Below are 21,671 nucleotides of genomic sequence, written 5' to 3'. Positions count from 1 at the left end.
GAAAAGGCTATATGGACACCTTCTGGGATTGCAGTTTGTCTGGAATTTTATTCAAGTTTCTTTTGTGCTGGCACCAAGTCCTGAACAATGCCATTCAAACGATCCGCAAAGGCCGCAAAGGAGAACTTTTGCTGCACCCTCTTGTGACCCTGATCGCCCATCTTCAGGCGCAGCGGCTCGTCGCGAAACAACTGGCACATGGCGCTGCCAAAGCTCTTCGCCTGCTTCTCGCACAGAAAGCCCGTGGAACTGTGCACCACAGTCTCCGTGGGCCCACCGCTGTTGAGGGCCACCACCGGCTTGGAGAAATACATGCCCTCCAGGGGTACAATGCCAAAGTGCTCGTTCGCCGGGGTATAGAGCAGACAGTGGGCGGCATAGAGCAGGCGACACTTTTCCTCGTCCGTAGGTGAGCGCAGCAGGATGACATGTTCCTGTAGATCCAGCTCGGTTGTGAGTTGCTCGAGCTCAGCATAGTGCTCGACATTCTCGTGGCAGCGCGTATCATAGCCGCCGGCAATGATCAGGCGACAGCGCTTGAAATCCGCCGTTGAGAGCGTGTCACCCATCAGACGCAGCGACTTCAGGGCCAGGGCGTGGTTTTTCTTCCGTTCGTAGCGATTGATGTCCAGATAGATGAAAGCGTTGCGCGGCACCCGCGGATGGACGGTCTCATCCAAGAGGGTGGAGCGCTGCTGCAGCTTCTGTTCCATCTGGTCAAAGTACTGCGTGTGAATGGAGGGATAGAGAACGTCGGGCACGGTTCTCAGCCGCCGGAATGTGTCCTGGAATACGCGCAGCGTGAACTTGGAATTCACCAGCACTTTGTCCGCCAGCCCCACGGTTTGCTCCTCCAGCCAGTTGATGGGAGCACGATAAACGCGCTTCAGCAGTCCCTCCCTGGCGCTGAGCAGCTGATCGGGAAAGTGGCAATAGAAGATCACACGCGGCCGGTGACGGGCCAGACGCAGAACAGGCACACAAACGGAGATCAGATCGCAGAACACCACATCCACCTTCTCGCGCTGGGGCATAAAGAAGCTGGCATAGAAGGCGGCATACAGCATACGGATGTACGCACAGAAGGCATAGAAACGGCCAAAGAGCTTTCGTGGCAGCCAGTCGCCCACGACCTGTACGGGGAAGCTGCCATCGGCGGTCTCCTTGAAGCAATGGGTGCTGTCATGGTGATTTGTCAGGAAGCTGAGCTCGTGACCGCGCTCCTTGAGGGCCAGGGCGGCGTCCACAACCAGCCGCTCGGCCCCACCAATCCCCAGATCGGGATGAAGAAACAAAATACGAACCATTTGTCGGAAGAGAACAAAGAAATCTGCAAGAGAGGAGGTTTCGATTAAAGTTCGGGTTGGAGCGGTAAGATTCCTACAAAATTGGCAAGTTTTCAGAAGTCCTTTTTATTGGATTATTTACATTTTAAGGTTCAAACAAAATCAACATAGGAATTAGAGCTGGAAAAACATCGATGTAACATCGTAGTATCGATGTTCCCAAAAATGTTAGCATCGAGTTTTTCTGCAAACATCGACTATCGTCACTTACAACCGAAGACAGAATTTTCTTACAACAATTAATCTATTCTACTTACTTTAATAGATAATAATTTGTGGTGTTGGCGTGGATCGTGGTTGCGCCATGGACAAGTTTGTAAAAAGTAAGTACAATAAAATACAGTTAATTTTGTACAATGTGCACACGTATGCGAATAAATTTGTATACATGCATGTATATAAATTCTCACTTTTTCGCATACTTGTTTACATATGTATGTATTTAAATGTGTAAAAATTATCAAATTAACTATTTTAAACTAATTCCTTTAAAACAGTAACAGCAACTGTATTGGACGACGTTGGAAATAACGAAGAAGACATCATATCTAGTCCCAAGCGACCCAAAAAGGACCTCGCTAAAACCTAAAATCAACAAAAACAGCTTCCTATCAGATCTCAATTAAAAATTTAATAGCCTTTTTACACTGGGCGCGTCTGCTATCGATATCGGAATAGACGCAATGAAGCAGAAAAGGCGTTTACATGGCAGACGTGCGCTTGAATTTTGTTTTGGGTGCTTGATGCGGAGTAAACAAATTTTGAAATCAACAGAATTATGCAGACGACAAGTAAATGGACGAAAGAGAATAGATTCTTATATATATTTATTATTTTAGACATTCTTTGTAAGCTTGTGCGAGTTCTCTTAAATTATGAAAACCATCGAAGTTCGTCTCCAGCAGTGTCATAATGGCATTAGGGGATCACAAAAATGTCGTATGATAATAATAAAATCAGTTTCAAGTATTTTATTTCATGATTTTATGTATATTTTCACCTTTTGCACAACCATTCACTTTAGCGCCAAAATTTGATTTTTTAACTACAAGTTTTGTTGTTCTTAGAGGTGATTGTTGCGCTGGCGAAGGCAAAAGTGCAGTTAAGCGCAAAAGCAAGAATATACGAATGACGCACATGAATCAGAGACCGACGCAACTTTTTGCCACCACCACCCTATGCTTAACCTATGTAAAAAAAACTGCGTCGTCGCCAAGACGCAAAGAAGCATGACGCAGTCCCAATGTAAACAGCCTATAAGCCGCAAACTAATAGCCTTTTTACACTGGGCGCGTCTGCTATCGATATCGGCATAGACGCAATGAAGCAGAAAAGGCGTTTACATTGGAAGACGTGCGCTTATTTGGATTTGGGTGTTTGATTCAGGAAGATACACAAATTTTGAAAATCAACAGAATTAAGCAGACGTAGGAAATGGACGAAAAAGAATTGATTCTCATATTTAAATATTATTTTAGACATTTCATTGTAAGTTTGTGGGAGTTCTTCTTCAAATTATGGAAACCACCGAAGTTCGTCTCCAGCAGTGTCTTAATGGCATCAGGGGGTAGAAAAATTTCATATGATAATAATACAATCAGTTTCAGTATTTTATTTAATGACTTTATGTATATTTTCACCTTTTTGCACAATCATACATTTTTAGCGCCAAAATTTGATTTTTGATCTACAATTTTTGTTGTTATTAGTGGGATAGTTGCGCTGATAGGCAGAAAACCCAAAAATGAGCAAAGCAATCGAATATATCGAATGACGCACATGAATCAGAAACTGACGCAACTTTTTGCCACCACTAGGGCCCTATGCTTAACCTATGTAAAAACGCGCCGGCAGCGCAAAGAAGCATGACGCAGCCCCAATGTAAACAGCCTATGATTTTTGTATATTTTATGTCGATAATCGATTATAATCGATGTCTTCGTCCTAAAACACAACCAGCTCTAATGTGACGTCGTTTTGTGGCGTTGCCAGACTCGTACAATTTTGCTACCCGTTTCATTATCGATTGGCTTTGAACCGATCTGGCAGCCCTAAAAAAAGTAGGCAACAAAGCAGAAGAAGCTAAATTTTCCCCAAATAGGAAGAAGAAGACAAAAATATTTTCCGCAAAATGGAAGAAGAAGAGAAAAATATTTTCCGCAAAAAGGAAGAAGAAGAGCCTCTGCGGAAAATTTTGTTAGAGATGCGACAACGATGATTCTAGCGATTGCGATTGCACTGCGATGCGATGGCAACCCTAGAACACATGTTGACAGCGCCTTCCGCGGCATTTTTTAGCACCAAAAACGCATCTATCTCCATTTCGGCCCGTGGAACGCATTAAATTTTCAGTTCAGTGAAATTAAAGTAAATTAACTAAACCGAGCGTCGTGTCCAGGTGCTGCTAGTCAGATGCGATCGATTGTGTATCCATAAATCAAGAGGCAAGCATGCCCCCAAAGCGTACGACACCAATCCCAGCCCCAGCCCGAGCGCCAGTGCCCAGAGCCAATGCATCACCATAATCGAGCGCGCCTGGAGCCTGTATAAAGGATAGAGAAGAACACAATCGCGTCTACAAATAATATACTAAACAGTGATGCATGCAAATTGCCCAAACATTCAATAAACAGTCGCCTCCGACTGCAGCGAAGGCCAAAAAGAGAGCTAATCAACTATACCCCCACCCACAACACACACTCCACCCCACCAACTGACGACGCGCGGCGTTGTGTTGTGCCCAGTGCAAACATTAAAATTTAAGAACTTTCTGGGCGATAGAGCCACGTAGCCGCAAAAGTTGCCACCGAGATGCCCAAGATCTATGTAAAGAAGCCCTTGGCGGGCCTGGTCATACGGAATCGTGCCCACAAGAGCGGCAGTATCTTCACGGTAAGTGCGCTCCCTGATAAAGGGTAGTAGTGTGTAGTGGCACCTGCTTATCATCATATATTGTATAGCCATGAATTACTTCACTGGACGGCCAGCGTGCCAGCGAAATACGGTTTAGAATTAGCTTTAATTGTGATACGTCCCCGTCTATCGAGCAATTTGGGGATCATTTGATGACAGACATGCGCGCTGATATTCTGATTGCTTGTATTTTACTGCACGGAAATTCCATTTCAATGGAAAATCAGGCGATGTCGCTTATCACAAAACAGGCGAATGGATGGCCGATAATATCACAAGGTTTTCCCCCCGCTAGTGCCCTAAGCTGGATATTGCCTTGCCCCACAACACTCAATAAACACATAAAAACCTGTGGTAATAAGTGCTCGGCATTTCCATTTCCATTTCTCAGTTCCCTTGCTAGTAAGTGTGTCAGATTTCATAATCGACTCAACATCGATGACCTGCCACACACTTTTCTCTCTCCCACCGACTGAAACCACTTGTGGTCGGAACGTCGACTTTCGTTTTCGTTGAGAAGCTGAAGTTGTTTTGTTCTGTTTGGGTTTCTGTTTTGATACGGAGCGAGTTTTGGGCGAGCGTTGAACTCTCGCTTTTCTCCGTGAACCAGTTTCATAGGTTTCGCCATTAACGGGATGGCTATGAACAAATTAAAGGTCTTCTTGCAGTCTGAACTGTTCTGTCCGAAGTCGCGCGTGTATATATTACATTAGTACTTTCCCACTCCCTCACAGGTCTTTGCGCAATTGTTAGCAGCAGCATTCACGGACACGTTTGGACTGGGGTGTGACTACAACTCCACCTCCTACTGCAGGCGTCGCCCGGCACATGGCATGACACATTCCCTGACACCCATTGCTCTGGTGTTCTGACTAAAAATGGTAATTAGCCGCATTAATGGTGGAAATCGAAGTCAGAGTCAGAGTCGTGGCAGCCTGCCTGTCGCGCTGCCAAGCCCTCAGCACTATGCAACAGATTTCGTTAGAGTTTAGTGTGTGGAAAGCTCATGACGCCTGCGCCAAGTTATCTTTCCATTCCCTCTCCCTTTCTCTCTTTCCCTTTCTGTTGGGCTTAATTACGGGTTTACGGGTTTAGTTTCGACCCGAAGGGAAATTATGTAGAACTGCTTTTCGTGCGACCTTGACTAAGCTACGAGTTAATTACTACACAAGGTACCCATTAGTGGTTAGATGTCGCCCAGGAGATTCCCTGTAAATTGGCTTTTGTTTCATAGTAAATTAACTGTGCAAAACGAATTGTTATTAATTTTGTTGGACAGACCGGCAGACACTTGGGAACAGTGGAAAATTTCCCTGTTGACAATATTCCCTATGGGGGACTTTTGCCTATTGCTGCACGGCAAGAAAGCTTCTTCATTCATAAAACTCGAAGCAATGGCGCCGAATCGGCCAAATGCCAAAAGGCAGAGCGCAACAGCAAGAGAGAAAAAGTCCCTACGATGACGGCCGGGAAGCTTGCGCTCAAAATATTTAAGCACTGTCTAAACAAGACAACAGCAGCACTGCAATAGTCAATGTAGTGCACAAAAATGATAAGCCTGGACGAAATGAACTCTAGAGTTATCTTTTAGTGAACCATAAACGTTAGTTGTTGTTGTTGTTCATAGTCCGGCTTATACCCCACTACGCAGACATTCGCACACCTGCAGCAAAGGTACTGCTACAACGTTTTCCCAGTGCCTTGGACCAAGAACAATGCATCAACAGAAACAATTGCAATTGTTATGGGAAATTTCGTGCAAGCGAGAAAGCAGGTTTGTGGAGCAAATTCTGCGACGAAAGTGAAATAATCGAAGGCGCATGGGTGTGTGTGGGTGATATGCTTGTAATGGTACTCGTGTCTGTGAGTGAAAGTAATGGCGAGTGGGGAAATTCCTATTCCTGTGATGAAAGCGGGACCACCAGAAATAACCAAATAAATGTTCTAAAAACCAATCCATTCGGTGATGAGTATCGCCTGTATCGCCCTGTATACTTTCCGGAATATAATTCAGAAGAGAAAACCAAATTGTGTACATTTAAAATGTGACAAAGAGCTTTTTTTTTGGCCTTTAAAGCTTTGTGTGTCGCGTGCATCATACGGTACAGAGCGGCGGTGGCACAAAGAAAATGTTCGTTTGGCAAGGCCCAGGGGCAGCGAGTACAAATCCAGACGCTTTTCCAGCTGAGTACGGCGCAGCATGTGGAAAAGCGAACATCACGCTCGGAATCGGCATCGGAATCTGAATCGTTGCGCATCTATCGTCGCGTAGCGTTGTTGTGTTACAAAAATACCTACACGATATTCCCATGTTTTTTTTGCGTGCGTTTACATTTTCGCTTTCATTTCGTTTCGTGGCAATTTCCTTAATTATCCGTCTAGTTTTCCTCTCGGTTCGTGTGCGCCTAAACACAAAAACTTTTCTATAAACAATAGTGCCTCTCCCCCCCCGTATGATGGGATGGTGGCATCTATAGAGTGTATTTTGTGTGTGTGAGTGTTAGTGGGTTGTGTGTGCGAAATTTACTGTAAGAAAGCGAACGCGTTGGGAAGGGAAAATTGACGAAAACTGAACTTGAAATGCTTCTCAATCCGTTAGAGCACGAAGGCGTGCTTTTGCCTTCAGCTGTTTGTCCCGTTACGCAAAAACTGTAGCTGTACCGAAGATGGAGAGCCGTTTGCACCTCGAACGGTTCGAGAGAGCGCTCCACAAAGACATCTGAAAAGAGAGTATCCTTCACCTAAGATCAAAGCGATGTAGCGGTATTTTTCCGGACTTTTTTCATACCTCAAAGAAGGTCAAAGAAGGGCCTCCTCGATCTTCCCAACGCCCCTTTGACCGCCCGCTTAATGTACTGAGAATTTCGCATAATGCCCTGGCTCCGACCATTACGGGTTGGTCGTTAAATGTATTCATTGTTCTGCTTGGGATTTTTATGGGCAATGGGGCTCCTGCCCGGGTTTCTGTCTTTATGGCCACATTAAACTCCGCTTAGCCGCTGGCAGCCGATTGCAATCGTCCCAGGAGCAGGAGAGTGCCTCCTCCAAGTGCGACATGCAACCCACTGTCGTCCTTTGCATGGCTCCTAGAAGGTTTGTTTGTCTGATTTGGCTAACCAAATTTGCACAACATTGGCCAAAGTTCAATAAACCCTCACCGCAGTATAAGAGAGAAAGAGAACGAATATGCCACGACTGTTTTCCCTTATAAAGGCAAGGCAAGGAAAATCCTTGCCACGCATATACAGTATATTTTCGCTAACAGGATTGAGTCGAAGTCTGAGATGCCAGCGCCAAAAATTTGCTCAGCCGGCGCCGTTAATGCCAATCAATTACGAGGTGGAGTCCTTTTCTTCACACCAGCTCCCAAGCGCGGAGACATATCGGAAGACAGAGCTTCAAAGCCCCAATGAAAAGCCGTTAGATAACACACTGCCGTCCATAAATTATGGCCCATCCACTGGATGTTTGTTTGCTCCCTTTTGTTTGGGAGTGTGGGCCATTGTTTTGGCATATGCCGCAGTGAAACCTTACCATAAATCCGCTACCAGACAAGAGCGTCAGCAATAAAGTATGTACTGGCTATAGAACATTTTGCAGAGCCATTATAATCATCCACCAAAAAAAAAATAGATATGGAGATACAGAAAGAGAAGTCTAAATCGGAGTATTTTTGTTCTTTTACTTTAACTTCTTTTTTGTCCAGTAGTAGTTGTTTTTTGGGTTTAATGCGACGGAAACATTAAACTTCCAATTCGTGTAGTTGGTTTTTTGGCCAGATTCCAGTCCATATCCGTTGTCGTCTTTATGCAAATTAACTGCACGACTGCCTCGAATGCAGTCAGAGTCCTGTGCCAGTGCCCCTGCACCTGTACCTATGCCTGTGCCTGCGCTGTCAACACAGTTTGGGCCGAAACTTTAAGAATCATAAATCTATTCATATTTTGTTGTGTTCCATTCCGATTTACGTGTTTGTCAGGCTGTCAGTTTTTCGTGCTCGTTGCTGCGACATGCAAGGTTCGCCCTGAGCCGCCGTTTCGGTGCAGTGCAAGGGCGCATTATCATGTCAATAAGAGACAACTGTAACTAAGGCCTTCCACTTTCCACCTTACACCTTGCCCTTGGCCGTGTCCTGAGAGAAATAACTTTGATTTGACAGCTTGCAATGATATTTTTTCTATTATCATAAAGCTTGAATCGGAAGAAAATCAATATGCATCATGTGAAAGAAGGGCGGACAGGCTGTGAGAGTCCTGTTTCCCACAGCTATTTTTAGACGCCATAAACGCAAATGCGCAATGGATGTCTCCAGCTTCCTGTCTGTAAGAGTCCTGTATTTGAACGACTATTATAAAGAGTTGAGAAAGAGTAGATACAAAATCTATGGAATCATTTCTTCTCATTTAAAGAATAGCATAGATAATGAAGACAAACAAACCCCTCATCAGTTTGCCTTATGCACACGATATGTATGTTGTTTTTGCAATTCTTAGGCATTCTCTTTTCCATCATACGCTTGTGTGTCTCTAGTCGAACATCAATGTGCGGCGTCATGTGAGGGCGATGAGAACAGGCATAGATCAAGGGTCAAGTTTTTCTCTAGTCTTTTCTTTCGAAGATAAACATGGACCATCCCATTCCCCGTCCACAGGCGCGCTCTAAAGTTTATTGCATGGCAGGAGACATCGCGGCTTGTTGACAAACTATTTTTAATATTGAAAGGCGGACGGCAGCGATGACAGGCAGCAGCGAGTGGGCCACATGCCGTATACGTAATATATATATGTATACATAATGCGTATCTCGTATACGTTGCACGCGCTGCAGGCTGTCCTCGAGGCATCGAGCTGAGTTCCGAACAGAGACACAGCAGCTGTTGCTGTTGCTGGTGCACTCATGTGACCTTGGTCAGTCACCATTAGCTCTATATGCCATCAGTAAGCGTCACAGGCGACACAGCGTCCATTTTTTTTTAAGCAAACTGACATTTGGCATCCATTTTTAGTCGCTCGCAAAACTGTTGATCGATACTCGCCACAAATAACGCAAAGATGAATGATGGGCGTTCATGTCTCTGGTGTTACATTGCAACTGCCTTTTGGGGTACTTTCTGTTCTGCATACTTTTGATCCTGTATCAAAGGATTCCGGTTCATTGTATTCAATCTGCTAGAGGCTCGTGGCTGGAACTGATTGATTTGTGTGCCGCCAATTTGTGTGGGTTTTTAATTAAAACTGCGACAGTGTTGGGCGCCACCTGGCGAAACACTCCCATACAGACCACACGCGCGATAAAGTTTGGCTCCTGCCAGGAGACAGGTGGTGTGGGCGTCGAGTTTCACTTTCTTGCCAACTTGTATTTGCATTTGTGTCTGTATCTGTGTGTGCGGCAGTGTGTTGGGAGTGTGGTTTGTCCTTGGTTCGTTGGGCATTGGCCTACTTTTTAATAAAAAAAACAAAAACCACAACAATGAAGAAAGAAGTTGCCTGTTATTGGCCATTGCTAAAATTTAAATCAAGTGCACGAAAAGGGATGGTAAACTCCTTCTTTTTTTTCGTATGCCAATGCAGGCCAAATCGAGTGGAAAAATAAAGCCACCCAACTTGACCTTGCGGGCCACCCCTTTTATTTTTATAAATTTTTGCGTGTTAAATGCGCCACACGTGGAGAGTCTCAGGCGAGGACCACAGCCAGGACCTAAGCCTACAAATTTGCCAGAGCGAACAAATTTGGTTACACTGAGAGAAATAGATACAGCTAAAATGGAAGAAGACTACCTCCAGTTTATAAATGTTGAATCGCTGACTAAAGTTTTCATAAGCGAACGGACACATAAACCATTCCCCCTACATGCGATTCTAAATGGGAAAAATGGGCAGTTACATGTGAGAATTCGGGGGGATTAAAAGCGACACTCGCAACATTTTTTTCTATTCATCATATTCTGGATTTAAGAACATTTTTTCCACTGTGTGTAGTACGTAATATCCCGTTCTGTACGCCATTAGCTCACATCCCATTTCGGACAGGTTTTCAATTTGCCTTTGGCCACCGCCCACAACTTTTGCCCCTCCTCTTGTGGCTTCTTATTTTTTGTGGTTGTTGCTGTTGCTTGTGTCATTTGTGACATTAATGAATGGAAAACATGGAAATGTTTTCCAGCATGTCTCTTGCCAAATCATTACGCCATCGTCGCCATGTAGTTGCAGCTCGGCGGCATGCCCCAAAATGGATGAGTCTGTCCGGTAGTCGTCCGGTGGGGGTCCGGGTCCGGGGACCGCCATCATGCCCCTGCCGTCTCTCAAGGTCACTCCCAGTGCTGGCTTTTCATGTGGCCACAGGCAAATGCCAGGCCAAATTTTCAAGTATTTTCTTTCAAATTGGATTTGAGGACTCATGAGGATGAGCAAGGACTGCATTCAACAATATCCGCCTGCTGATTGACCCTCGACTGTTTCCTGCTGCCAGAGGCGGACCCGAGCTCTGGCAGAAAGCACTTTTCGTCTTTTCTCCCGTCCCGATGGATTATGTAGATGACGGAAGGCAGTGGGGGAAATCCCCATTTATATTTGTGCCGCACTTGACCCGAAGGCGCTTCTTTTTCGTTAGCTGCACTGGCCGGAGATTTATGCAACATACAGAATACAGAATCGGAAACAGAGCAACAGCTGTTTTGCAGCTGGCTGATTCATGCTGGCTGGCTTGCTTCTGGTGTAAAATAAATGTGGCAGAGCAGCTGCTGGTGGCCACATTTAGCAAGTACTTTAATCTTATTGCACCGAGCAACAAGACAACAATCGTTTCCAATGTTGACTTTCCCGCAAAAGTGCCACACAATGGCGCTGCTGTTTGCTCAAAACTTTCATCGTTCGTTAAGCTTTGTCTGTTTGGAGATGAGCGAGCGACAATTTATTTTGGAGCAGTAATTTTTGGGCATTATGGGGCATTTTTCCCATTAAATGGAAGGGCATATTGATGGGTTCTGAAACCAAACCGATCTGACTTTTATTCTACATCTTTCCAATTCCCCTGGATCTGTATATACGGCAGTAAGAGAATAGCGGTTTACTTCCAAAACCCCGCAATGGAGTAAATCTTATTATAGGGTATATTTCTAGTAGGAACTCTGTTGTGGCTTGTGTGTGTTCTCTCTAATGCTAGTTCTGCCAAAGATGTATTTAAAAACAAGGTGATGCCGTTACTCTCGCTCTCTATATACAGAAAGAACGCAAGTGAACGCTCCTCCAAAGCGCTCTCTGTGCATGCCTCCTCACCTGTTCCATTCTAACTCTCGCTCTATCCGCTCTCTGACTTTCGCTCTCTCTTCCAAGCTTTCGTGCTCGACATTTAATTGCTCTGTTACCGTTGTTCTGCCGGTGCTGCGGTGATCGTGTCAGTGCGGCGCGAGCATTGAAACCCAGCAGACAGAAAGAGTCGGCAAATGGAAGTGGCTTTTTCGCTGTCTTCGGGGAATACACTGACAGAAACTTGTAGAAGTTAGGACTCTCCAATTAACGTCAGAATCAGATTTGTAGTAAATTTTATTAAATTCAGATGGTTGTCAAAATTCGAAGCGATTTTTTTTCGTGAGCTGTAGTTGAAAATTTGATAAAAAATTTCCGCGCTTCTTCCGTCGCAGTGCATCCGTCGATTTCTCCGAGTGCAGATTCCAGGGTTATACGAAGCGTGTGTGTATGTGTGTGTGTGTGTGTGTGTGTGTGTGTATTAAGGCCACGCGTTCCGACAGCAGCAACAAACAAACAAAACAAACAAAATATCCATTTGGATCTAGTGGCATTAAACTCATTGCTCCAACGATCCTCCAACGGTTTCCATTAAAATAAATCGTAATTTCGGATTTTGTTCTTTATTTGTTTTGCTTTGTTTGCTTGTTGCTGCTGCTGCTGAGGCTGCTGTTTCTCTCGATCTCCAAGGCCCCCACACATCCATGCTTGCTGTCCCAATTCGCGTGCGAGTGCTAAAAGTCAGCATTGTTCAGCATTTAGTCCGAGCTTTTTAGCGCCATTTGGCAGGCATGGATGGGGGCAGTGTCGAAGACCGGCCACCACCCACCCGCAAGACTGAGGATGGGCAGTGCCTCAGTGTCACAATTGAAATTCGAGAGACATGGGGGTGTTGCCTCAGAGCTGAAAGAAAATCGCTCGACGACAAATAAGTAAACGTTGAAATGGTGGGCGACGGGTAAACTTTAATTACAGCAAGAAAAGTGCGTGAAACTCGATAGAGCCCTAGACTACGTCCAATCCCAAGAAAAAGTGGCGGAAATATTTTCATGTAGGCCAAACAAATGATAAGATAATAGAGAGCAGAAGAGCAGACGAGCAGACGAACAGGAAGGCACGTTGAGAGGCAAGGTGACGCAAGAGACGAGGTGGAATCAGCGCTTCCAAGGAAACAACAACTACAACTGTGATCCCCCATACACCCCGCACCCGGCACATGCGGCAATGGAATTAAGTGCGACCAGGACAATACCGAGTGAAAATACCAGACCAAAGCGTCGGCCCACTGGCCACTGAGAGGAAGGAGACAATGCGTAACGGGCGATGTTACGCCCAACGGCAGAAACAGGAGCAGGCGGTGCAGGAGCAGGAGCAAACGAACCTGACTGATGGCCCAGAGCCGGATGCAGAGTCCGAGCCAGATCAGGAGCAGGAGTCGGAGACGGAGACGGCCCAGCAAGTCAGTTTGGTGCCCCTGGCAAGCGGGCGACTGATCGGCACGCATATCAGGCCCGAAACCGAGCCAGAATCGGGCGAGCAAACGGACACACAGAGCACGGACAGCAACAGCTCCACGCCCACAACGGCCGACGTCGCAGACGAGGGAGATGTGGAGACTGTCAGCTCCCTGCCGATGTCGCCGCCCATCTGCGGACGGGGCATCGTCGGCGGGCAGCTGGTCAAGCGACATTCACCGCTCAAGAGGCTGCATGCGGACAACCGTTCGGCCTCTATAGCCACCAACACGAGCACCAGCACGACGCCGAGCAGCGTGAGCAATCAGCCGGACCTGGACAATGTGCCCACGGTAAGCGGGAGCAGCCCTCGGCGGCCACATGAGCATCATGGCCACATCGACGCCTCTAATGCCGCCTCTCTCCAGCAGTCGTCGCGCTATGCGGCTCATCCCAGTAACTTTGTCGAGACCGCAATCACCACATCGTCGCTAGCCAGCTCCTCCAGGCCGGGCGGCGGCGGTGGTGGTGGTGCGGCGGGCAGCACGCATCGACGCACCCACTCGGCCGCCTCCTACATCTCGATGCGTTCGCTGGCTCCAGGCGCAGATCCGCCATCGGAGCGACGCAAGCGGAATCGATGCTGTCGATGGCTACGCTACGCGTGCAACGTATGCTGCTGCAAGGTTGGTTTTTCTCTCTGTTCCAAGGTATTTCAGGGCGTCTGCATTCCTTCTTCATTGTCATAGCCCCGTGATTCCCTGGGTGGAAGAGACAGGAATCGGATGTTGCATGGAATTTTCCATCGCTGGATTCAGACCCTTGGTTTTTGTTTTATTATTTTATTTATTGATGAGCGACAAAACGAATCGGTTAGAGACCAGAGAGACCCTGTGAAGCCAGAAGCCAAGGGGTGTGTGTGGGGTCCCTGCCTAACACAAACGAAAACAATTTCGAATTTAGTGCAATTTATTTTCAGTCACCCGCATGGCAGCCACCAATTGACGGGTGGGGTGGGGTGGTATGTGATGGGGTTGGGTGCCACACGGTAGCTCGTGCTATGACGTGACGTGCGATGACGCAGCTTCCATTTACCATTTACCCATCGCCCATCTGGCCGCAGCCTACAATTAAGACTCCCACTCAGCCATCTACTAATGATTCATCTTCATCTTTCTCTCCGCAGAGTTCCGGAATAGGCGAGCCGAGTGTTCATCATGCGCTGGTTGTGATATTTCTAGAGTTCTTTGCATGGGGACTCCTAACGATGCCCATAATATCGGTGAGTAGAGTGTGGAGTACCCCGCTAATCTCTTTTATTTACTTTTTTTGTTTGTTTTGCAGAAACTGAACAAGACATTCCCGGATCATACGTTCCTCATGAATGGCCTGGTCATGGGCATCAAGGGTATCCTGTCGTTCCTGGCAGCGCCGCTGATCGGCGCTCTTTCCGATATTTGGGGTCGAAAGTTTTTCCTATTAGTGACAGTATTCTTCACCTGCCTACCAATACCGCTGATGTCCATCAACACCTGGTGGTTCTTTGCCATGATCTCAATAAGTGGCGCCTTTGCCGTCACCTTTTCGGTGGTGTTTGCCTACGTGGCCGATGTGACCACGCCGGAGGAACGCTCCAGGGCCTATGGCCTTGCCTCGGCCACCTTTGCTGCTAGTCTGGTCATCTCGCCGGCATTGGGCAATGCCCTAATGGACATGTATGGCGACACGCTGGTGGTGGCTCTATCCACGGCCATAGCGCTGCTGGATGTGTTCTTCATACTGGTCGCTGTGCCGGAGAGCCTCTCGGAGAAGGTGCGACCCTCCTCCTGGGGTGCACCTATCAGCTGGGAGCAGGCGGATCCATTTCAGGTGAGCAAAACTATCTAACCAGGCGATTTCAAGAGATTAATTATTCGTTCTTTCCTTTCATTTCGTACGGCGCAGGCCTTGCGAAAGGTCGGCACAGACAAGACCGTCCTCATGCTGTGCCTCACTGTGCTGCTTTCCTATCTGCCCGAGGCTGGGGAGTACTCCTGCATGTTTGTCTATCTGAAACTAAAGATGGGCTTCGACTATGTGGAGGTATCCGTATTCATAGCCGTTGTTGGCATCCTCAGCATCACAGTACAAGTGACTCTGGGCTCCTTCATGAAGTGCGTATCCTAAACACTCGAAATTGTAATCTCTCAGCATCCTCATCCTCCTTAATGTGCGTCTTTCAGAGTGTTTGGTGCCAAGCGCACGATCATTGTGGGTCTGGCCCTAGAAATTGTGCAGCTGCTGTGGTACGGCTTTGGCAGTCAGAAATGGTGAGTGGCCGTCAGGAGAGATGAAGCCAAATGTTGTTGGGGCGTTGTGTGAATGTATCCCTATCCATTATTCTTTTACAGGATGATGTGGTCGGCAGGCGTTGTGGCTGCCTTGGGCTCCATCACTTATCCTGCCATCAGTGCGTTCGTATCGCTATATGCGGCACCCGAGAGTCAGGGTAAGTATTTCGTCCCCTTCTAAACATGCGTATGATACTTATCCTTGAATGTATCGCCCCTCCCCCATTTAGGTGCTGTTCAGGGAATGATCACGGGCATGAGGGGCCTGTGCAATGGCCTGGGACCGGCCGTGTTTGGCGTTATCTTCTATCTATTCAATGTGGATCTCAACGATGACCATGAAAATCCCGCTCGGACCAGAGGCAGCAGCAGCGAGACGAATGTGGAGAAGATATCGCATCATGTGCCAGGACCGCCATTTTTATTTGGTGCCCTGTGCGTCGTCTGTGCTATAGTCGTGGCAGCATTCATACCCGAGGGCCAGAATGCCGCATTGGAGAAGAAACGTAAGGATGCCCCGAGTCCAAATACTGCCACAGTCACAGCAAGATAGAAGAAGCAAGACTCGTGCCCAAAATAACGATTCAATAATAAATTAGCCCAGCAGTGCGGAACGGAAACCATTGATTATTTATTATTTAAATCTTTTTGCAGGTGCCTCGCTCGATGTGCAGTACGAGATTGAAACTGGCCACAAGGCACCCAGCTCCCTGGCGCCGCTTATACGCTCCGATTCACTGGCGCAGCTGTAGTCGTCCTACCCACAACCCACACAACAACAAACACAACACACAGAACAACCGCAACAACCGCAGCTGGTGTCTAAAAATACGTATAAGCAGAGTATTTAAGTATTAACTTTAATCAATTTTGTAATTGTAACGAATGCTGTAACTAGTTTGGCTTTAGTTAGTCCCCCCAACCCCACACACACCATGGCTAAGTTATCAGAGAGAGAGAGTAAGTCTCTGCGTCGATGCCCAATGATCATGCTGCTATTGCCTTGCCGCCTGAGACTTACCATTCAAGTCTTCTTCCGTTAGTTTCCATCTTAGCCGGGTACTTTATATTGCATAAGGAAGAGTTATCAACCGCCCACCACCCCGCTATCAGAATTCAGTTCAGTTTGTCGTTTGTTTTGTGGCTCAATGCTGGGAGTTGATTCCCTGTCAGCTGGGAACTACACCACCACAACACACACATCACACAGCAGATGAGTGTTGGAGCAACAACAAAAACTGCCAAATAAATAAAACAAAGTAATTGTAAATTCGTACAAGAAATACCTTCTGCTAGATGCAACAATTCAGCACAATAATTCAGCAAAAAGTACAGCCACAGCCCCTAGTACCATTTTTAGTTACAAACAAAACGAAACAAAACAAAACAAAACAAAACAATTACGAAGAGGAAACATCCAAATAAACTGAATACTAAGCTTTACTTTGCAAATTGTAGTGATCTAAACTGTAAACTAAAAAGATAAAACCGAAACTAATCCGAGTTTCAGCAGAGTCAGTCGCAAATGGGATAATATTGTAACCAGTATACATACACATATAGCAACTGATTACCGGGGGTAACTTGATTGACACAAAAAAAAAAAATAAAACAAATAACGATATAAATGAATGTATAGATGTGAAGGGTACTGGACACAAATCATAATGTTAGCGAGCGTGCCTCTAATCGTGCGTACAGCAAACCACAGGTGTAGTTTTTTATTTATTTTGATAAAGCCAGTACGAAAAAACAAAACAAAAATGTTTCAATGATGCTTGAGGTCTACGGATAGTCAGTCCCCCCCAACAAAAAAAACCCAACCTAAACCAATCCAATCCCCTGTGTGGAATGTGCGTGTGTATGTACAGTACTTTAGAAAATCAAAGTTATATATTTTTCAAAGTGTGCTGCAAAACAGTGTAAGGAGCTCCGCTCCTCCCCCGACCTAAAGATCCAATGCTGAATGCTGCTCTGAATAATGAATAAGTACGGGGCAGGACAACAGACAGACGGACAGACAGATGGACGGAAGGACAGTTTGTACGAGTATCTAGGAGAACGATATCCACATTTTAATTTGTAAATTATTTAAAATGTAATTTAGTGTTTTAAACGAAAACCAAAATAAACGAAAACTGTTTGATGAAGCGCTTATACCATTGAATACTATATCTTTTCCACACAATAGAGAGACGCCAACTGTGGCTTTGTTTAATATGTTATTTTAAATATTGAATACACACACACACATTAGTTTATGTTTCGGTCGACACACAAGCATACATACATACAATTTCTCACATTAGTCTCTTCAGACACCGCGGGTCTACACAGAAACCAAAATTGTACATTGCTTGAAAGATGACTTCCAGGGGAACCACGACAGGCGACCGTGGCGGATGCCATTGTGCAGGCGAGAGAAAATTTACTTGCGTCAAGCCTTGCAAGCGTCACTTGGCCTTGCTCTCCCTAGTCATAATGTCATTCGTTGTCGCCACCGATGGCCAAACTGGAAATAGTTCGAGTATGGGAATTGCTGCGGATCATTGGCGCACGGGCTACGAGGGACACGGCACAACGCACGAACAGGTGGGACAGGTGCACTTTCCGCCCGTGATCTACACCAGATTCGATGGGTTTTTCAACTATTCGCACGATCTGTCATCGGACACAAAAGCTGTGAATCCCATTTACAATTTTACACACTTTATCTTCGACGCGGTGCTGACCGACGAACCAGCCCTGCCACCCGGTGAGTGTCCAAAGCTGACTCCAGTTGAGCAAGCCATTGACTCCAATTCGCTTGTCGATCTGCAGGCTACATTGGGGTAATGAAGGAGCGCCATTTGGTACTTGGCCGCAATGTGGAAAGGAACGAGTGGTCTCTGCTGTTGAGTCGGTACTGGCTGGTGCTTTTCTTTGTGATATTCCTCTTGGCCGCGATCATTGCCGTACCATTCGTTGCGTAAGTTGGGGAATCCGCCCAAAAATCAATATCTTCTCATCGTACGAGTATATTTTGCAGCGTTTGCTATTGCTGCTTTTGCTGCTGTCTACGGTGCAAGCAGGGTTGCATCCAGTGCATGGCAGCTACGGACCGCAGGCGGCGCTTGTGTTGCGGCGTTTGCCTCTTGGTGCTGATCATTGGAATGATGTGAGTGTGTGTGGCAGTATCAGCATTGACAGTCCAAATTTATATATATCCGATTACGATTATTCACAGCGTTGGCCTCGCCATAGCGTTTGTGACGAACAAGTTCTTGGATCGTGGATTGGAGGAGTCCATGGTGACGATGCGCCGTAGCAACGAGGATACTTGTACCTTTTTGAGGAATGTCGCCGATCACATCCACCATCTGTTGGTGTTCAACTTTCAGGAACTGGAGACGCATTTAATCGAGCAGATAAACGGTAGGTTCCAACTGGCAAAATTAATGAAATTAATCCAAACTCATACCTGCTATTGTGTAGAGGCGCATAATCACATCTTCCTGGACCTGGCTGATACCTCCGACGGTAATGCTTTGATGGAATTAGAGCGCATACTGGACAATATGCCAGCGGCACTAACAATAATGAAGCAATTGAATTATCTGGAGAAGGAGTTACGCTTCTATACATCAAACCTTCGCGACTGTAACTAGGACAATCAGAACTCGTGCATGTGTGTGTGTGTGTGCTTTACACCCCATCTTTTCTTTTCAGCGATACGAGGCCTAAAAAGAGATATGACCTACACAGTAACCCATTTCTGTGGCAATACGAAAGAACGTTGTCATGAATCCATGATCGTCAATAGCATTTTGTATATGGATACATCCACATGCCTGCACTTGGACCAGGTATGTATATTGCTTGCATCTCTAGTTCATCATATTGAATATCAGTGTACTCCGTGAAAATTTTGTACAATAGCTGCCAAATACCACAGTCTATGTGGAAGCCATTGAGATGATTATTAGGAAGAAATACAACCTAATACCGAAAAGGGCCTTGGTTCGATTTAATGCAGTTCGTGAAAAGATCAAGGAGCAGATGACACACGTTGGGCCGCCGCTTAAACGATATATCGCCGCTGGTCATTCAACCTTCGATGATCACGCCTTACGTATGCGCACGTTGATCGAGGCAATGATAAGTGATATTCACTTGAACACCCTACGATCCGCAAAGACATTCGACGATGTCTATGAAAAGTTTGGTGCCGATCGCAGGGCTATCAATATCATATGTATCACATTACTTGTAATAGTAAGTTCAAATTTTTTTATACACGTATTCGAATGGTTCATGCTGTCCGATATGGTAGAGCTACGGCTCAAGAGAGGGTTTTTTTTATATCTTGCGTATTCGAGTATGTGTTTTGTTCTCCGTTTCCTCCGTCTTAATGGGCTAAGATCGTAAGGTATAGATTTTAAGCCGGACTTTTTTAACATTTTAAATGCATCTACTCAAGATCCGAACCAAACAAAGTTTTCGGTATTAAAATGATTGCCTCGCCTTAGATAATTATTATCCTGCTTACATCCTTGGCATGCGGCGTCTGCGGCTATAGTCGGACTCATCCTGGACCAAGTGGGTTTGGCAGCAAGGGCATGGCCGCCTCATGCCTGCTGATGTGAGTGCGACTTGTCAGTCGGTGTTAAAACATTTCCATTTAAACGGAATCATATTTTACAGAGCCATCATCATGATATTTTGTATATTCTCGTTCATTGCGCTGATCGGACTGTTCTACTTTATGATCGGGCTGGTTACATACGAGGGCGCCTGTGCACCAACAACGCAACAGGAGAAGAATGAACTTTTCCGCCAAGTGGATGCCGTCATCGACATGAATCGTTACCTGAAGCCAGAGACTGAGGGCGATAGGTTTGTGATGCCAGCACTTCACATGTCAGAGGCAGTCAGGTCCTGCCAAGCCAATGAGTCCGTATTTCAGCTGCTGCGTGCGAATAATATGTATGATGTCAACGACTTGGCCAGCGTCAAATTGCTGCCCGACGACCCGGAAAGTGCGCCCGTTTTCACCGATGATTTGTCAAAGCTGGACCTTTTGACGGAAAGCGAGAAGCTCGAACTTAATGAGGTGCGCAACTGCAATCTCACGTCCTATCACAGCATGCTATACGATGAGAATCTATGCCTGCGATTAATGAACGTCGATTTGTTGTTCCTGGCCAATGATTTATTGGAAGAATGGGCAACAAATCCATCAGTCTTAAAGGAAGACGGTCGAGTGTTTAGTTTTCTGCACAAATACAGTGCATTGGCCTACCATTCTAAATTCTTCCTCCCCGTGCAACGTGGCATGAAGAAAGCTTTAAAAATTGTGAAGGATATTGATAAGCTGATTCTCTATCTGAATCACGACTTTGGCAATTCCATTCAAATACTGCTCACGTCAATAATTAACGCAGAGAATTTTATCAAGAAGCGCGGCGCTGAGTTTATCAACAATCTTGCCCAAAATCTCACCAGTGCCATCAACGAACAGTTGTATGAGTATCTCGATATGGTAATCACGGAGGCAAACTATAATGTCGGACTTTGTCAGCCCCTTGCCTACATTTACTACGAAGGCGTTTACTTTGTTTGTGCCCGTCTAGTGGATCCCATAGTGAGTACAGTTTTTTGCCCCTCAAATGCTCCTGTTTGAGGCTTACCGGTATCCCTATTGCAGAACGGATTCTGGTTGGGTATACTTCTCTGCGCCCTGCTCCTCTTGCCGACTCTCTTCGTTTGCCATCGTCTCATGTGCCTGTACCTCAAAATCTATCCCGCTCCGATGGTCGCTGCAGCCGGTGCCCCTGTGGGAGGGTAAGTATTCAATGGCAACAACATAAAGAATTGCATTGTTCTTAACTGTCTCTTACTCTTCCAACAGATGTCCTATTTGCACAGGTGCCCCGTACGTGCCACACGTACCGCCTAGATGCGGCCTCGAACACGATGCAGACTGTCAGTGCGCTCCGTGTAAAGTGAAAGGAAAAGGTTTCAAAAAGGGAAAGCGCGGCAGGAGCAAGGGGGGCGATGCTCCAGTGGAGACAGTGCCGCCTATGCACCACAGGGGCCCAGTGGCTGAGATGACTGTGGTAAGCGAGGCATCAGAGCCGAGCAAGCATAAAAGAGACTAGATGTCCTGGTAGCATAGATTTGACGAGTAACCATTGCAAACTCACTGAATTATGGACCACCGATTCAAAATATACCGAATTTACAATGAGATTCATGTGTTTCGTTGTTTTGAAAATTTGAAAATACGTTGTGCAGCGGTTAGAGATGGATCACTGATTCATCGTGAATTCGTTCACTGCGAAGGTAAAAATTCGTGTCATTCGAAACGAGTTTGTAAATTCGCCTATTTAAATTAGCGAGAGA

At 46.1% G+C, this 21,671-nt stretch overlaps 3 protein-coding genes across 9 annotated transcripts; 2 read left to right on the top strand and 1 right to left on the bottom strand.

Moving 5' to 3' along the window:
* Positions 1-23: 23 nt before the first annotated feature.
* On the bottom strand, positions 24-1,461 carry LOC111071242 (alpha-1,3/1,6-mannosyltransferase ALG2). 2 transcript variants are annotated; one of them, XM_022362479.2, is made up of 2 exons: positions 1,429-1,461; positions 24-1,330 (listed from the first exon to the last, which is right to left on the bottom strand). In XM_022362479.2, exon 2 carries the CDS (start codon positions 1,305-1,307, stop codon positions 48-50), a length of 1,260 nt encoding a protein of 419 aa, XP_022218171.2. In that variant the 5' UTR covers positions 1,308-1,330; positions 1,429-1,461; the 3' UTR covers positions 24-47. The 2 variants fall into 2 exon arrangements, with proteins under 2 accessions (XP_022218171.2, XP_022218170.2); XM_022362478.2 differs by lacking the exon at positions 1,429-1,461 and adding an exon at positions 1,385-1,424.
* Positions 1,462-3,423: 1,962 nt separating this feature from the next.
* LOC111071240 (hippocampus abundant transcript 1 protein) lies at positions 3,424-17,449 on the top strand. 6 transcript variants are annotated; one of them, XM_022362472.2, is made up of 10 exons: positions 6,468-6,581; positions 12,479-13,310; positions 13,386-13,643; positions 14,144-14,239; positions 14,302-14,826; positions 14,902-15,110; positions 15,180-15,266; positions 15,348-15,445; positions 15,518-15,793; positions 15,942-17,449. In XM_022362472.2, the coding sequence occupies exons 2-10, from the start codon at positions 12,813-12,815 to the stop codon at positions 16,037-16,039; spliced, it is 2,145 nt and encodes a 714-aa protein (XP_022218164.2). In that variant the 5' UTR covers positions 6,468-6,581; positions 12,479-12,812; the 3' UTR covers positions 16,040-17,449. The 6 variants fall into 6 exon arrangements, with proteins under 6 accessions (XP_022218168.1, XP_022218164.2, XP_022218162.2 ...); XM_022362470.2 differs by lacking the exon at positions 6,468-6,581 and adding an exon at positions 11,815-11,947; XM_022362471.2 differs by lacking the exon at positions 6,468-6,581 and adding an exon at positions 11,815-11,951.
* Positions 17,450-17,515: 66 nt separating this feature from the next.
* LOC111071237 (prominin-like protein) lies at positions 17,516-21,527 on the top strand. The gene is made up of 11 exons (XM_022362464.2): positions 17,516-18,042; positions 18,108-18,255; positions 18,316-18,444; positions 18,514-18,701; positions 18,762-18,926; positions 18,996-19,132; positions 19,206-19,541; positions 19,796-19,908; positions 19,971-20,910; positions 20,974-21,110; positions 21,178-21,527. Exons 1-11 carry the CDS (start codon positions 17,652-17,654, stop codon positions 21,425-21,427), a joined length of 2,934 nt encoding a protein of 977 aa, XP_022218156.2. The 5' UTR covers positions 17,516-17,651; the 3' UTR covers positions 21,428-21,527.
* Positions 21,528-21,671: the final 144 nt, after the last annotated feature.

The sequence above is a fragment of the Drosophila obscura genome, unplaced genomic scaffold, assembly GCF_018151105.1.
Source record: "Drosophila obscura isolate BZ-5 IFL unplaced genomic scaffold, ASM1815110v1 contig_1, whole genome shotgun sequence".
In the NCBI taxonomy this organism is placed as follows: Eukaryota; Metazoa; Arthropoda; class Insecta; order Diptera; family Drosophilidae; genus Drosophila; species Drosophila obscura.
The sequence above is the reverse complement of the archived record's forward strand: the minus strand, read 5'-3'. Positions and strand labels throughout refer to the sequence as shown.

Bases quoted from the DNA above. Each gene is read 5' to 3' on its own strand.
- LOC111071242 (XM_022362479.2), bottom strand. From the start codon at position 1,307: ATGGTTCGTATTTTGTTTCTTCATCCCGATCTGGGGATTGGTGGGGCC.
- LOC111071237 (XM_022362464.2), top strand. From the start codon at position 17,652: ATGACTTCCAGGGGAACCACGACAGGCGACCGTGGCGGATGCCATTGT. The intron at 18,702-18,761 runs GTAGGTTCCAAC...GCTATTGTGTAG, and splicing joins TTTAATCGAGCAGATAAACG to AGGCGCATAATCACATCTTC. The intron at 20,911-20,973 runs GTGAGTACAGTT...TCCCTATTGCAG, and splicing joins CCCGTCTAGTGGATCCCATA to AACGGATTCTGGTTGGGTAT.
- LOC111071240 (XM_022362472.2), top strand. From the start codon at position 12,813: ATGCGTAACGGGCGATGTTACGCCCAACGGCAGAAACAGGAGCAGGCG. The intron at 15,111-15,179 runs GTGCGTATCCTA...TGCGTCTTTCAG, and splicing joins ACTCTGGGCTCCTTCATGAA to AGTGTTTGGTGCCAAGCGCA. The intron at 15,267-15,347 runs GTGAGTGGCCGT...ATTCTTTTACAG, and splicing joins GGCTTTGGCAGTCAGAAATG to GATGATGTGGTCGGCAGGCG.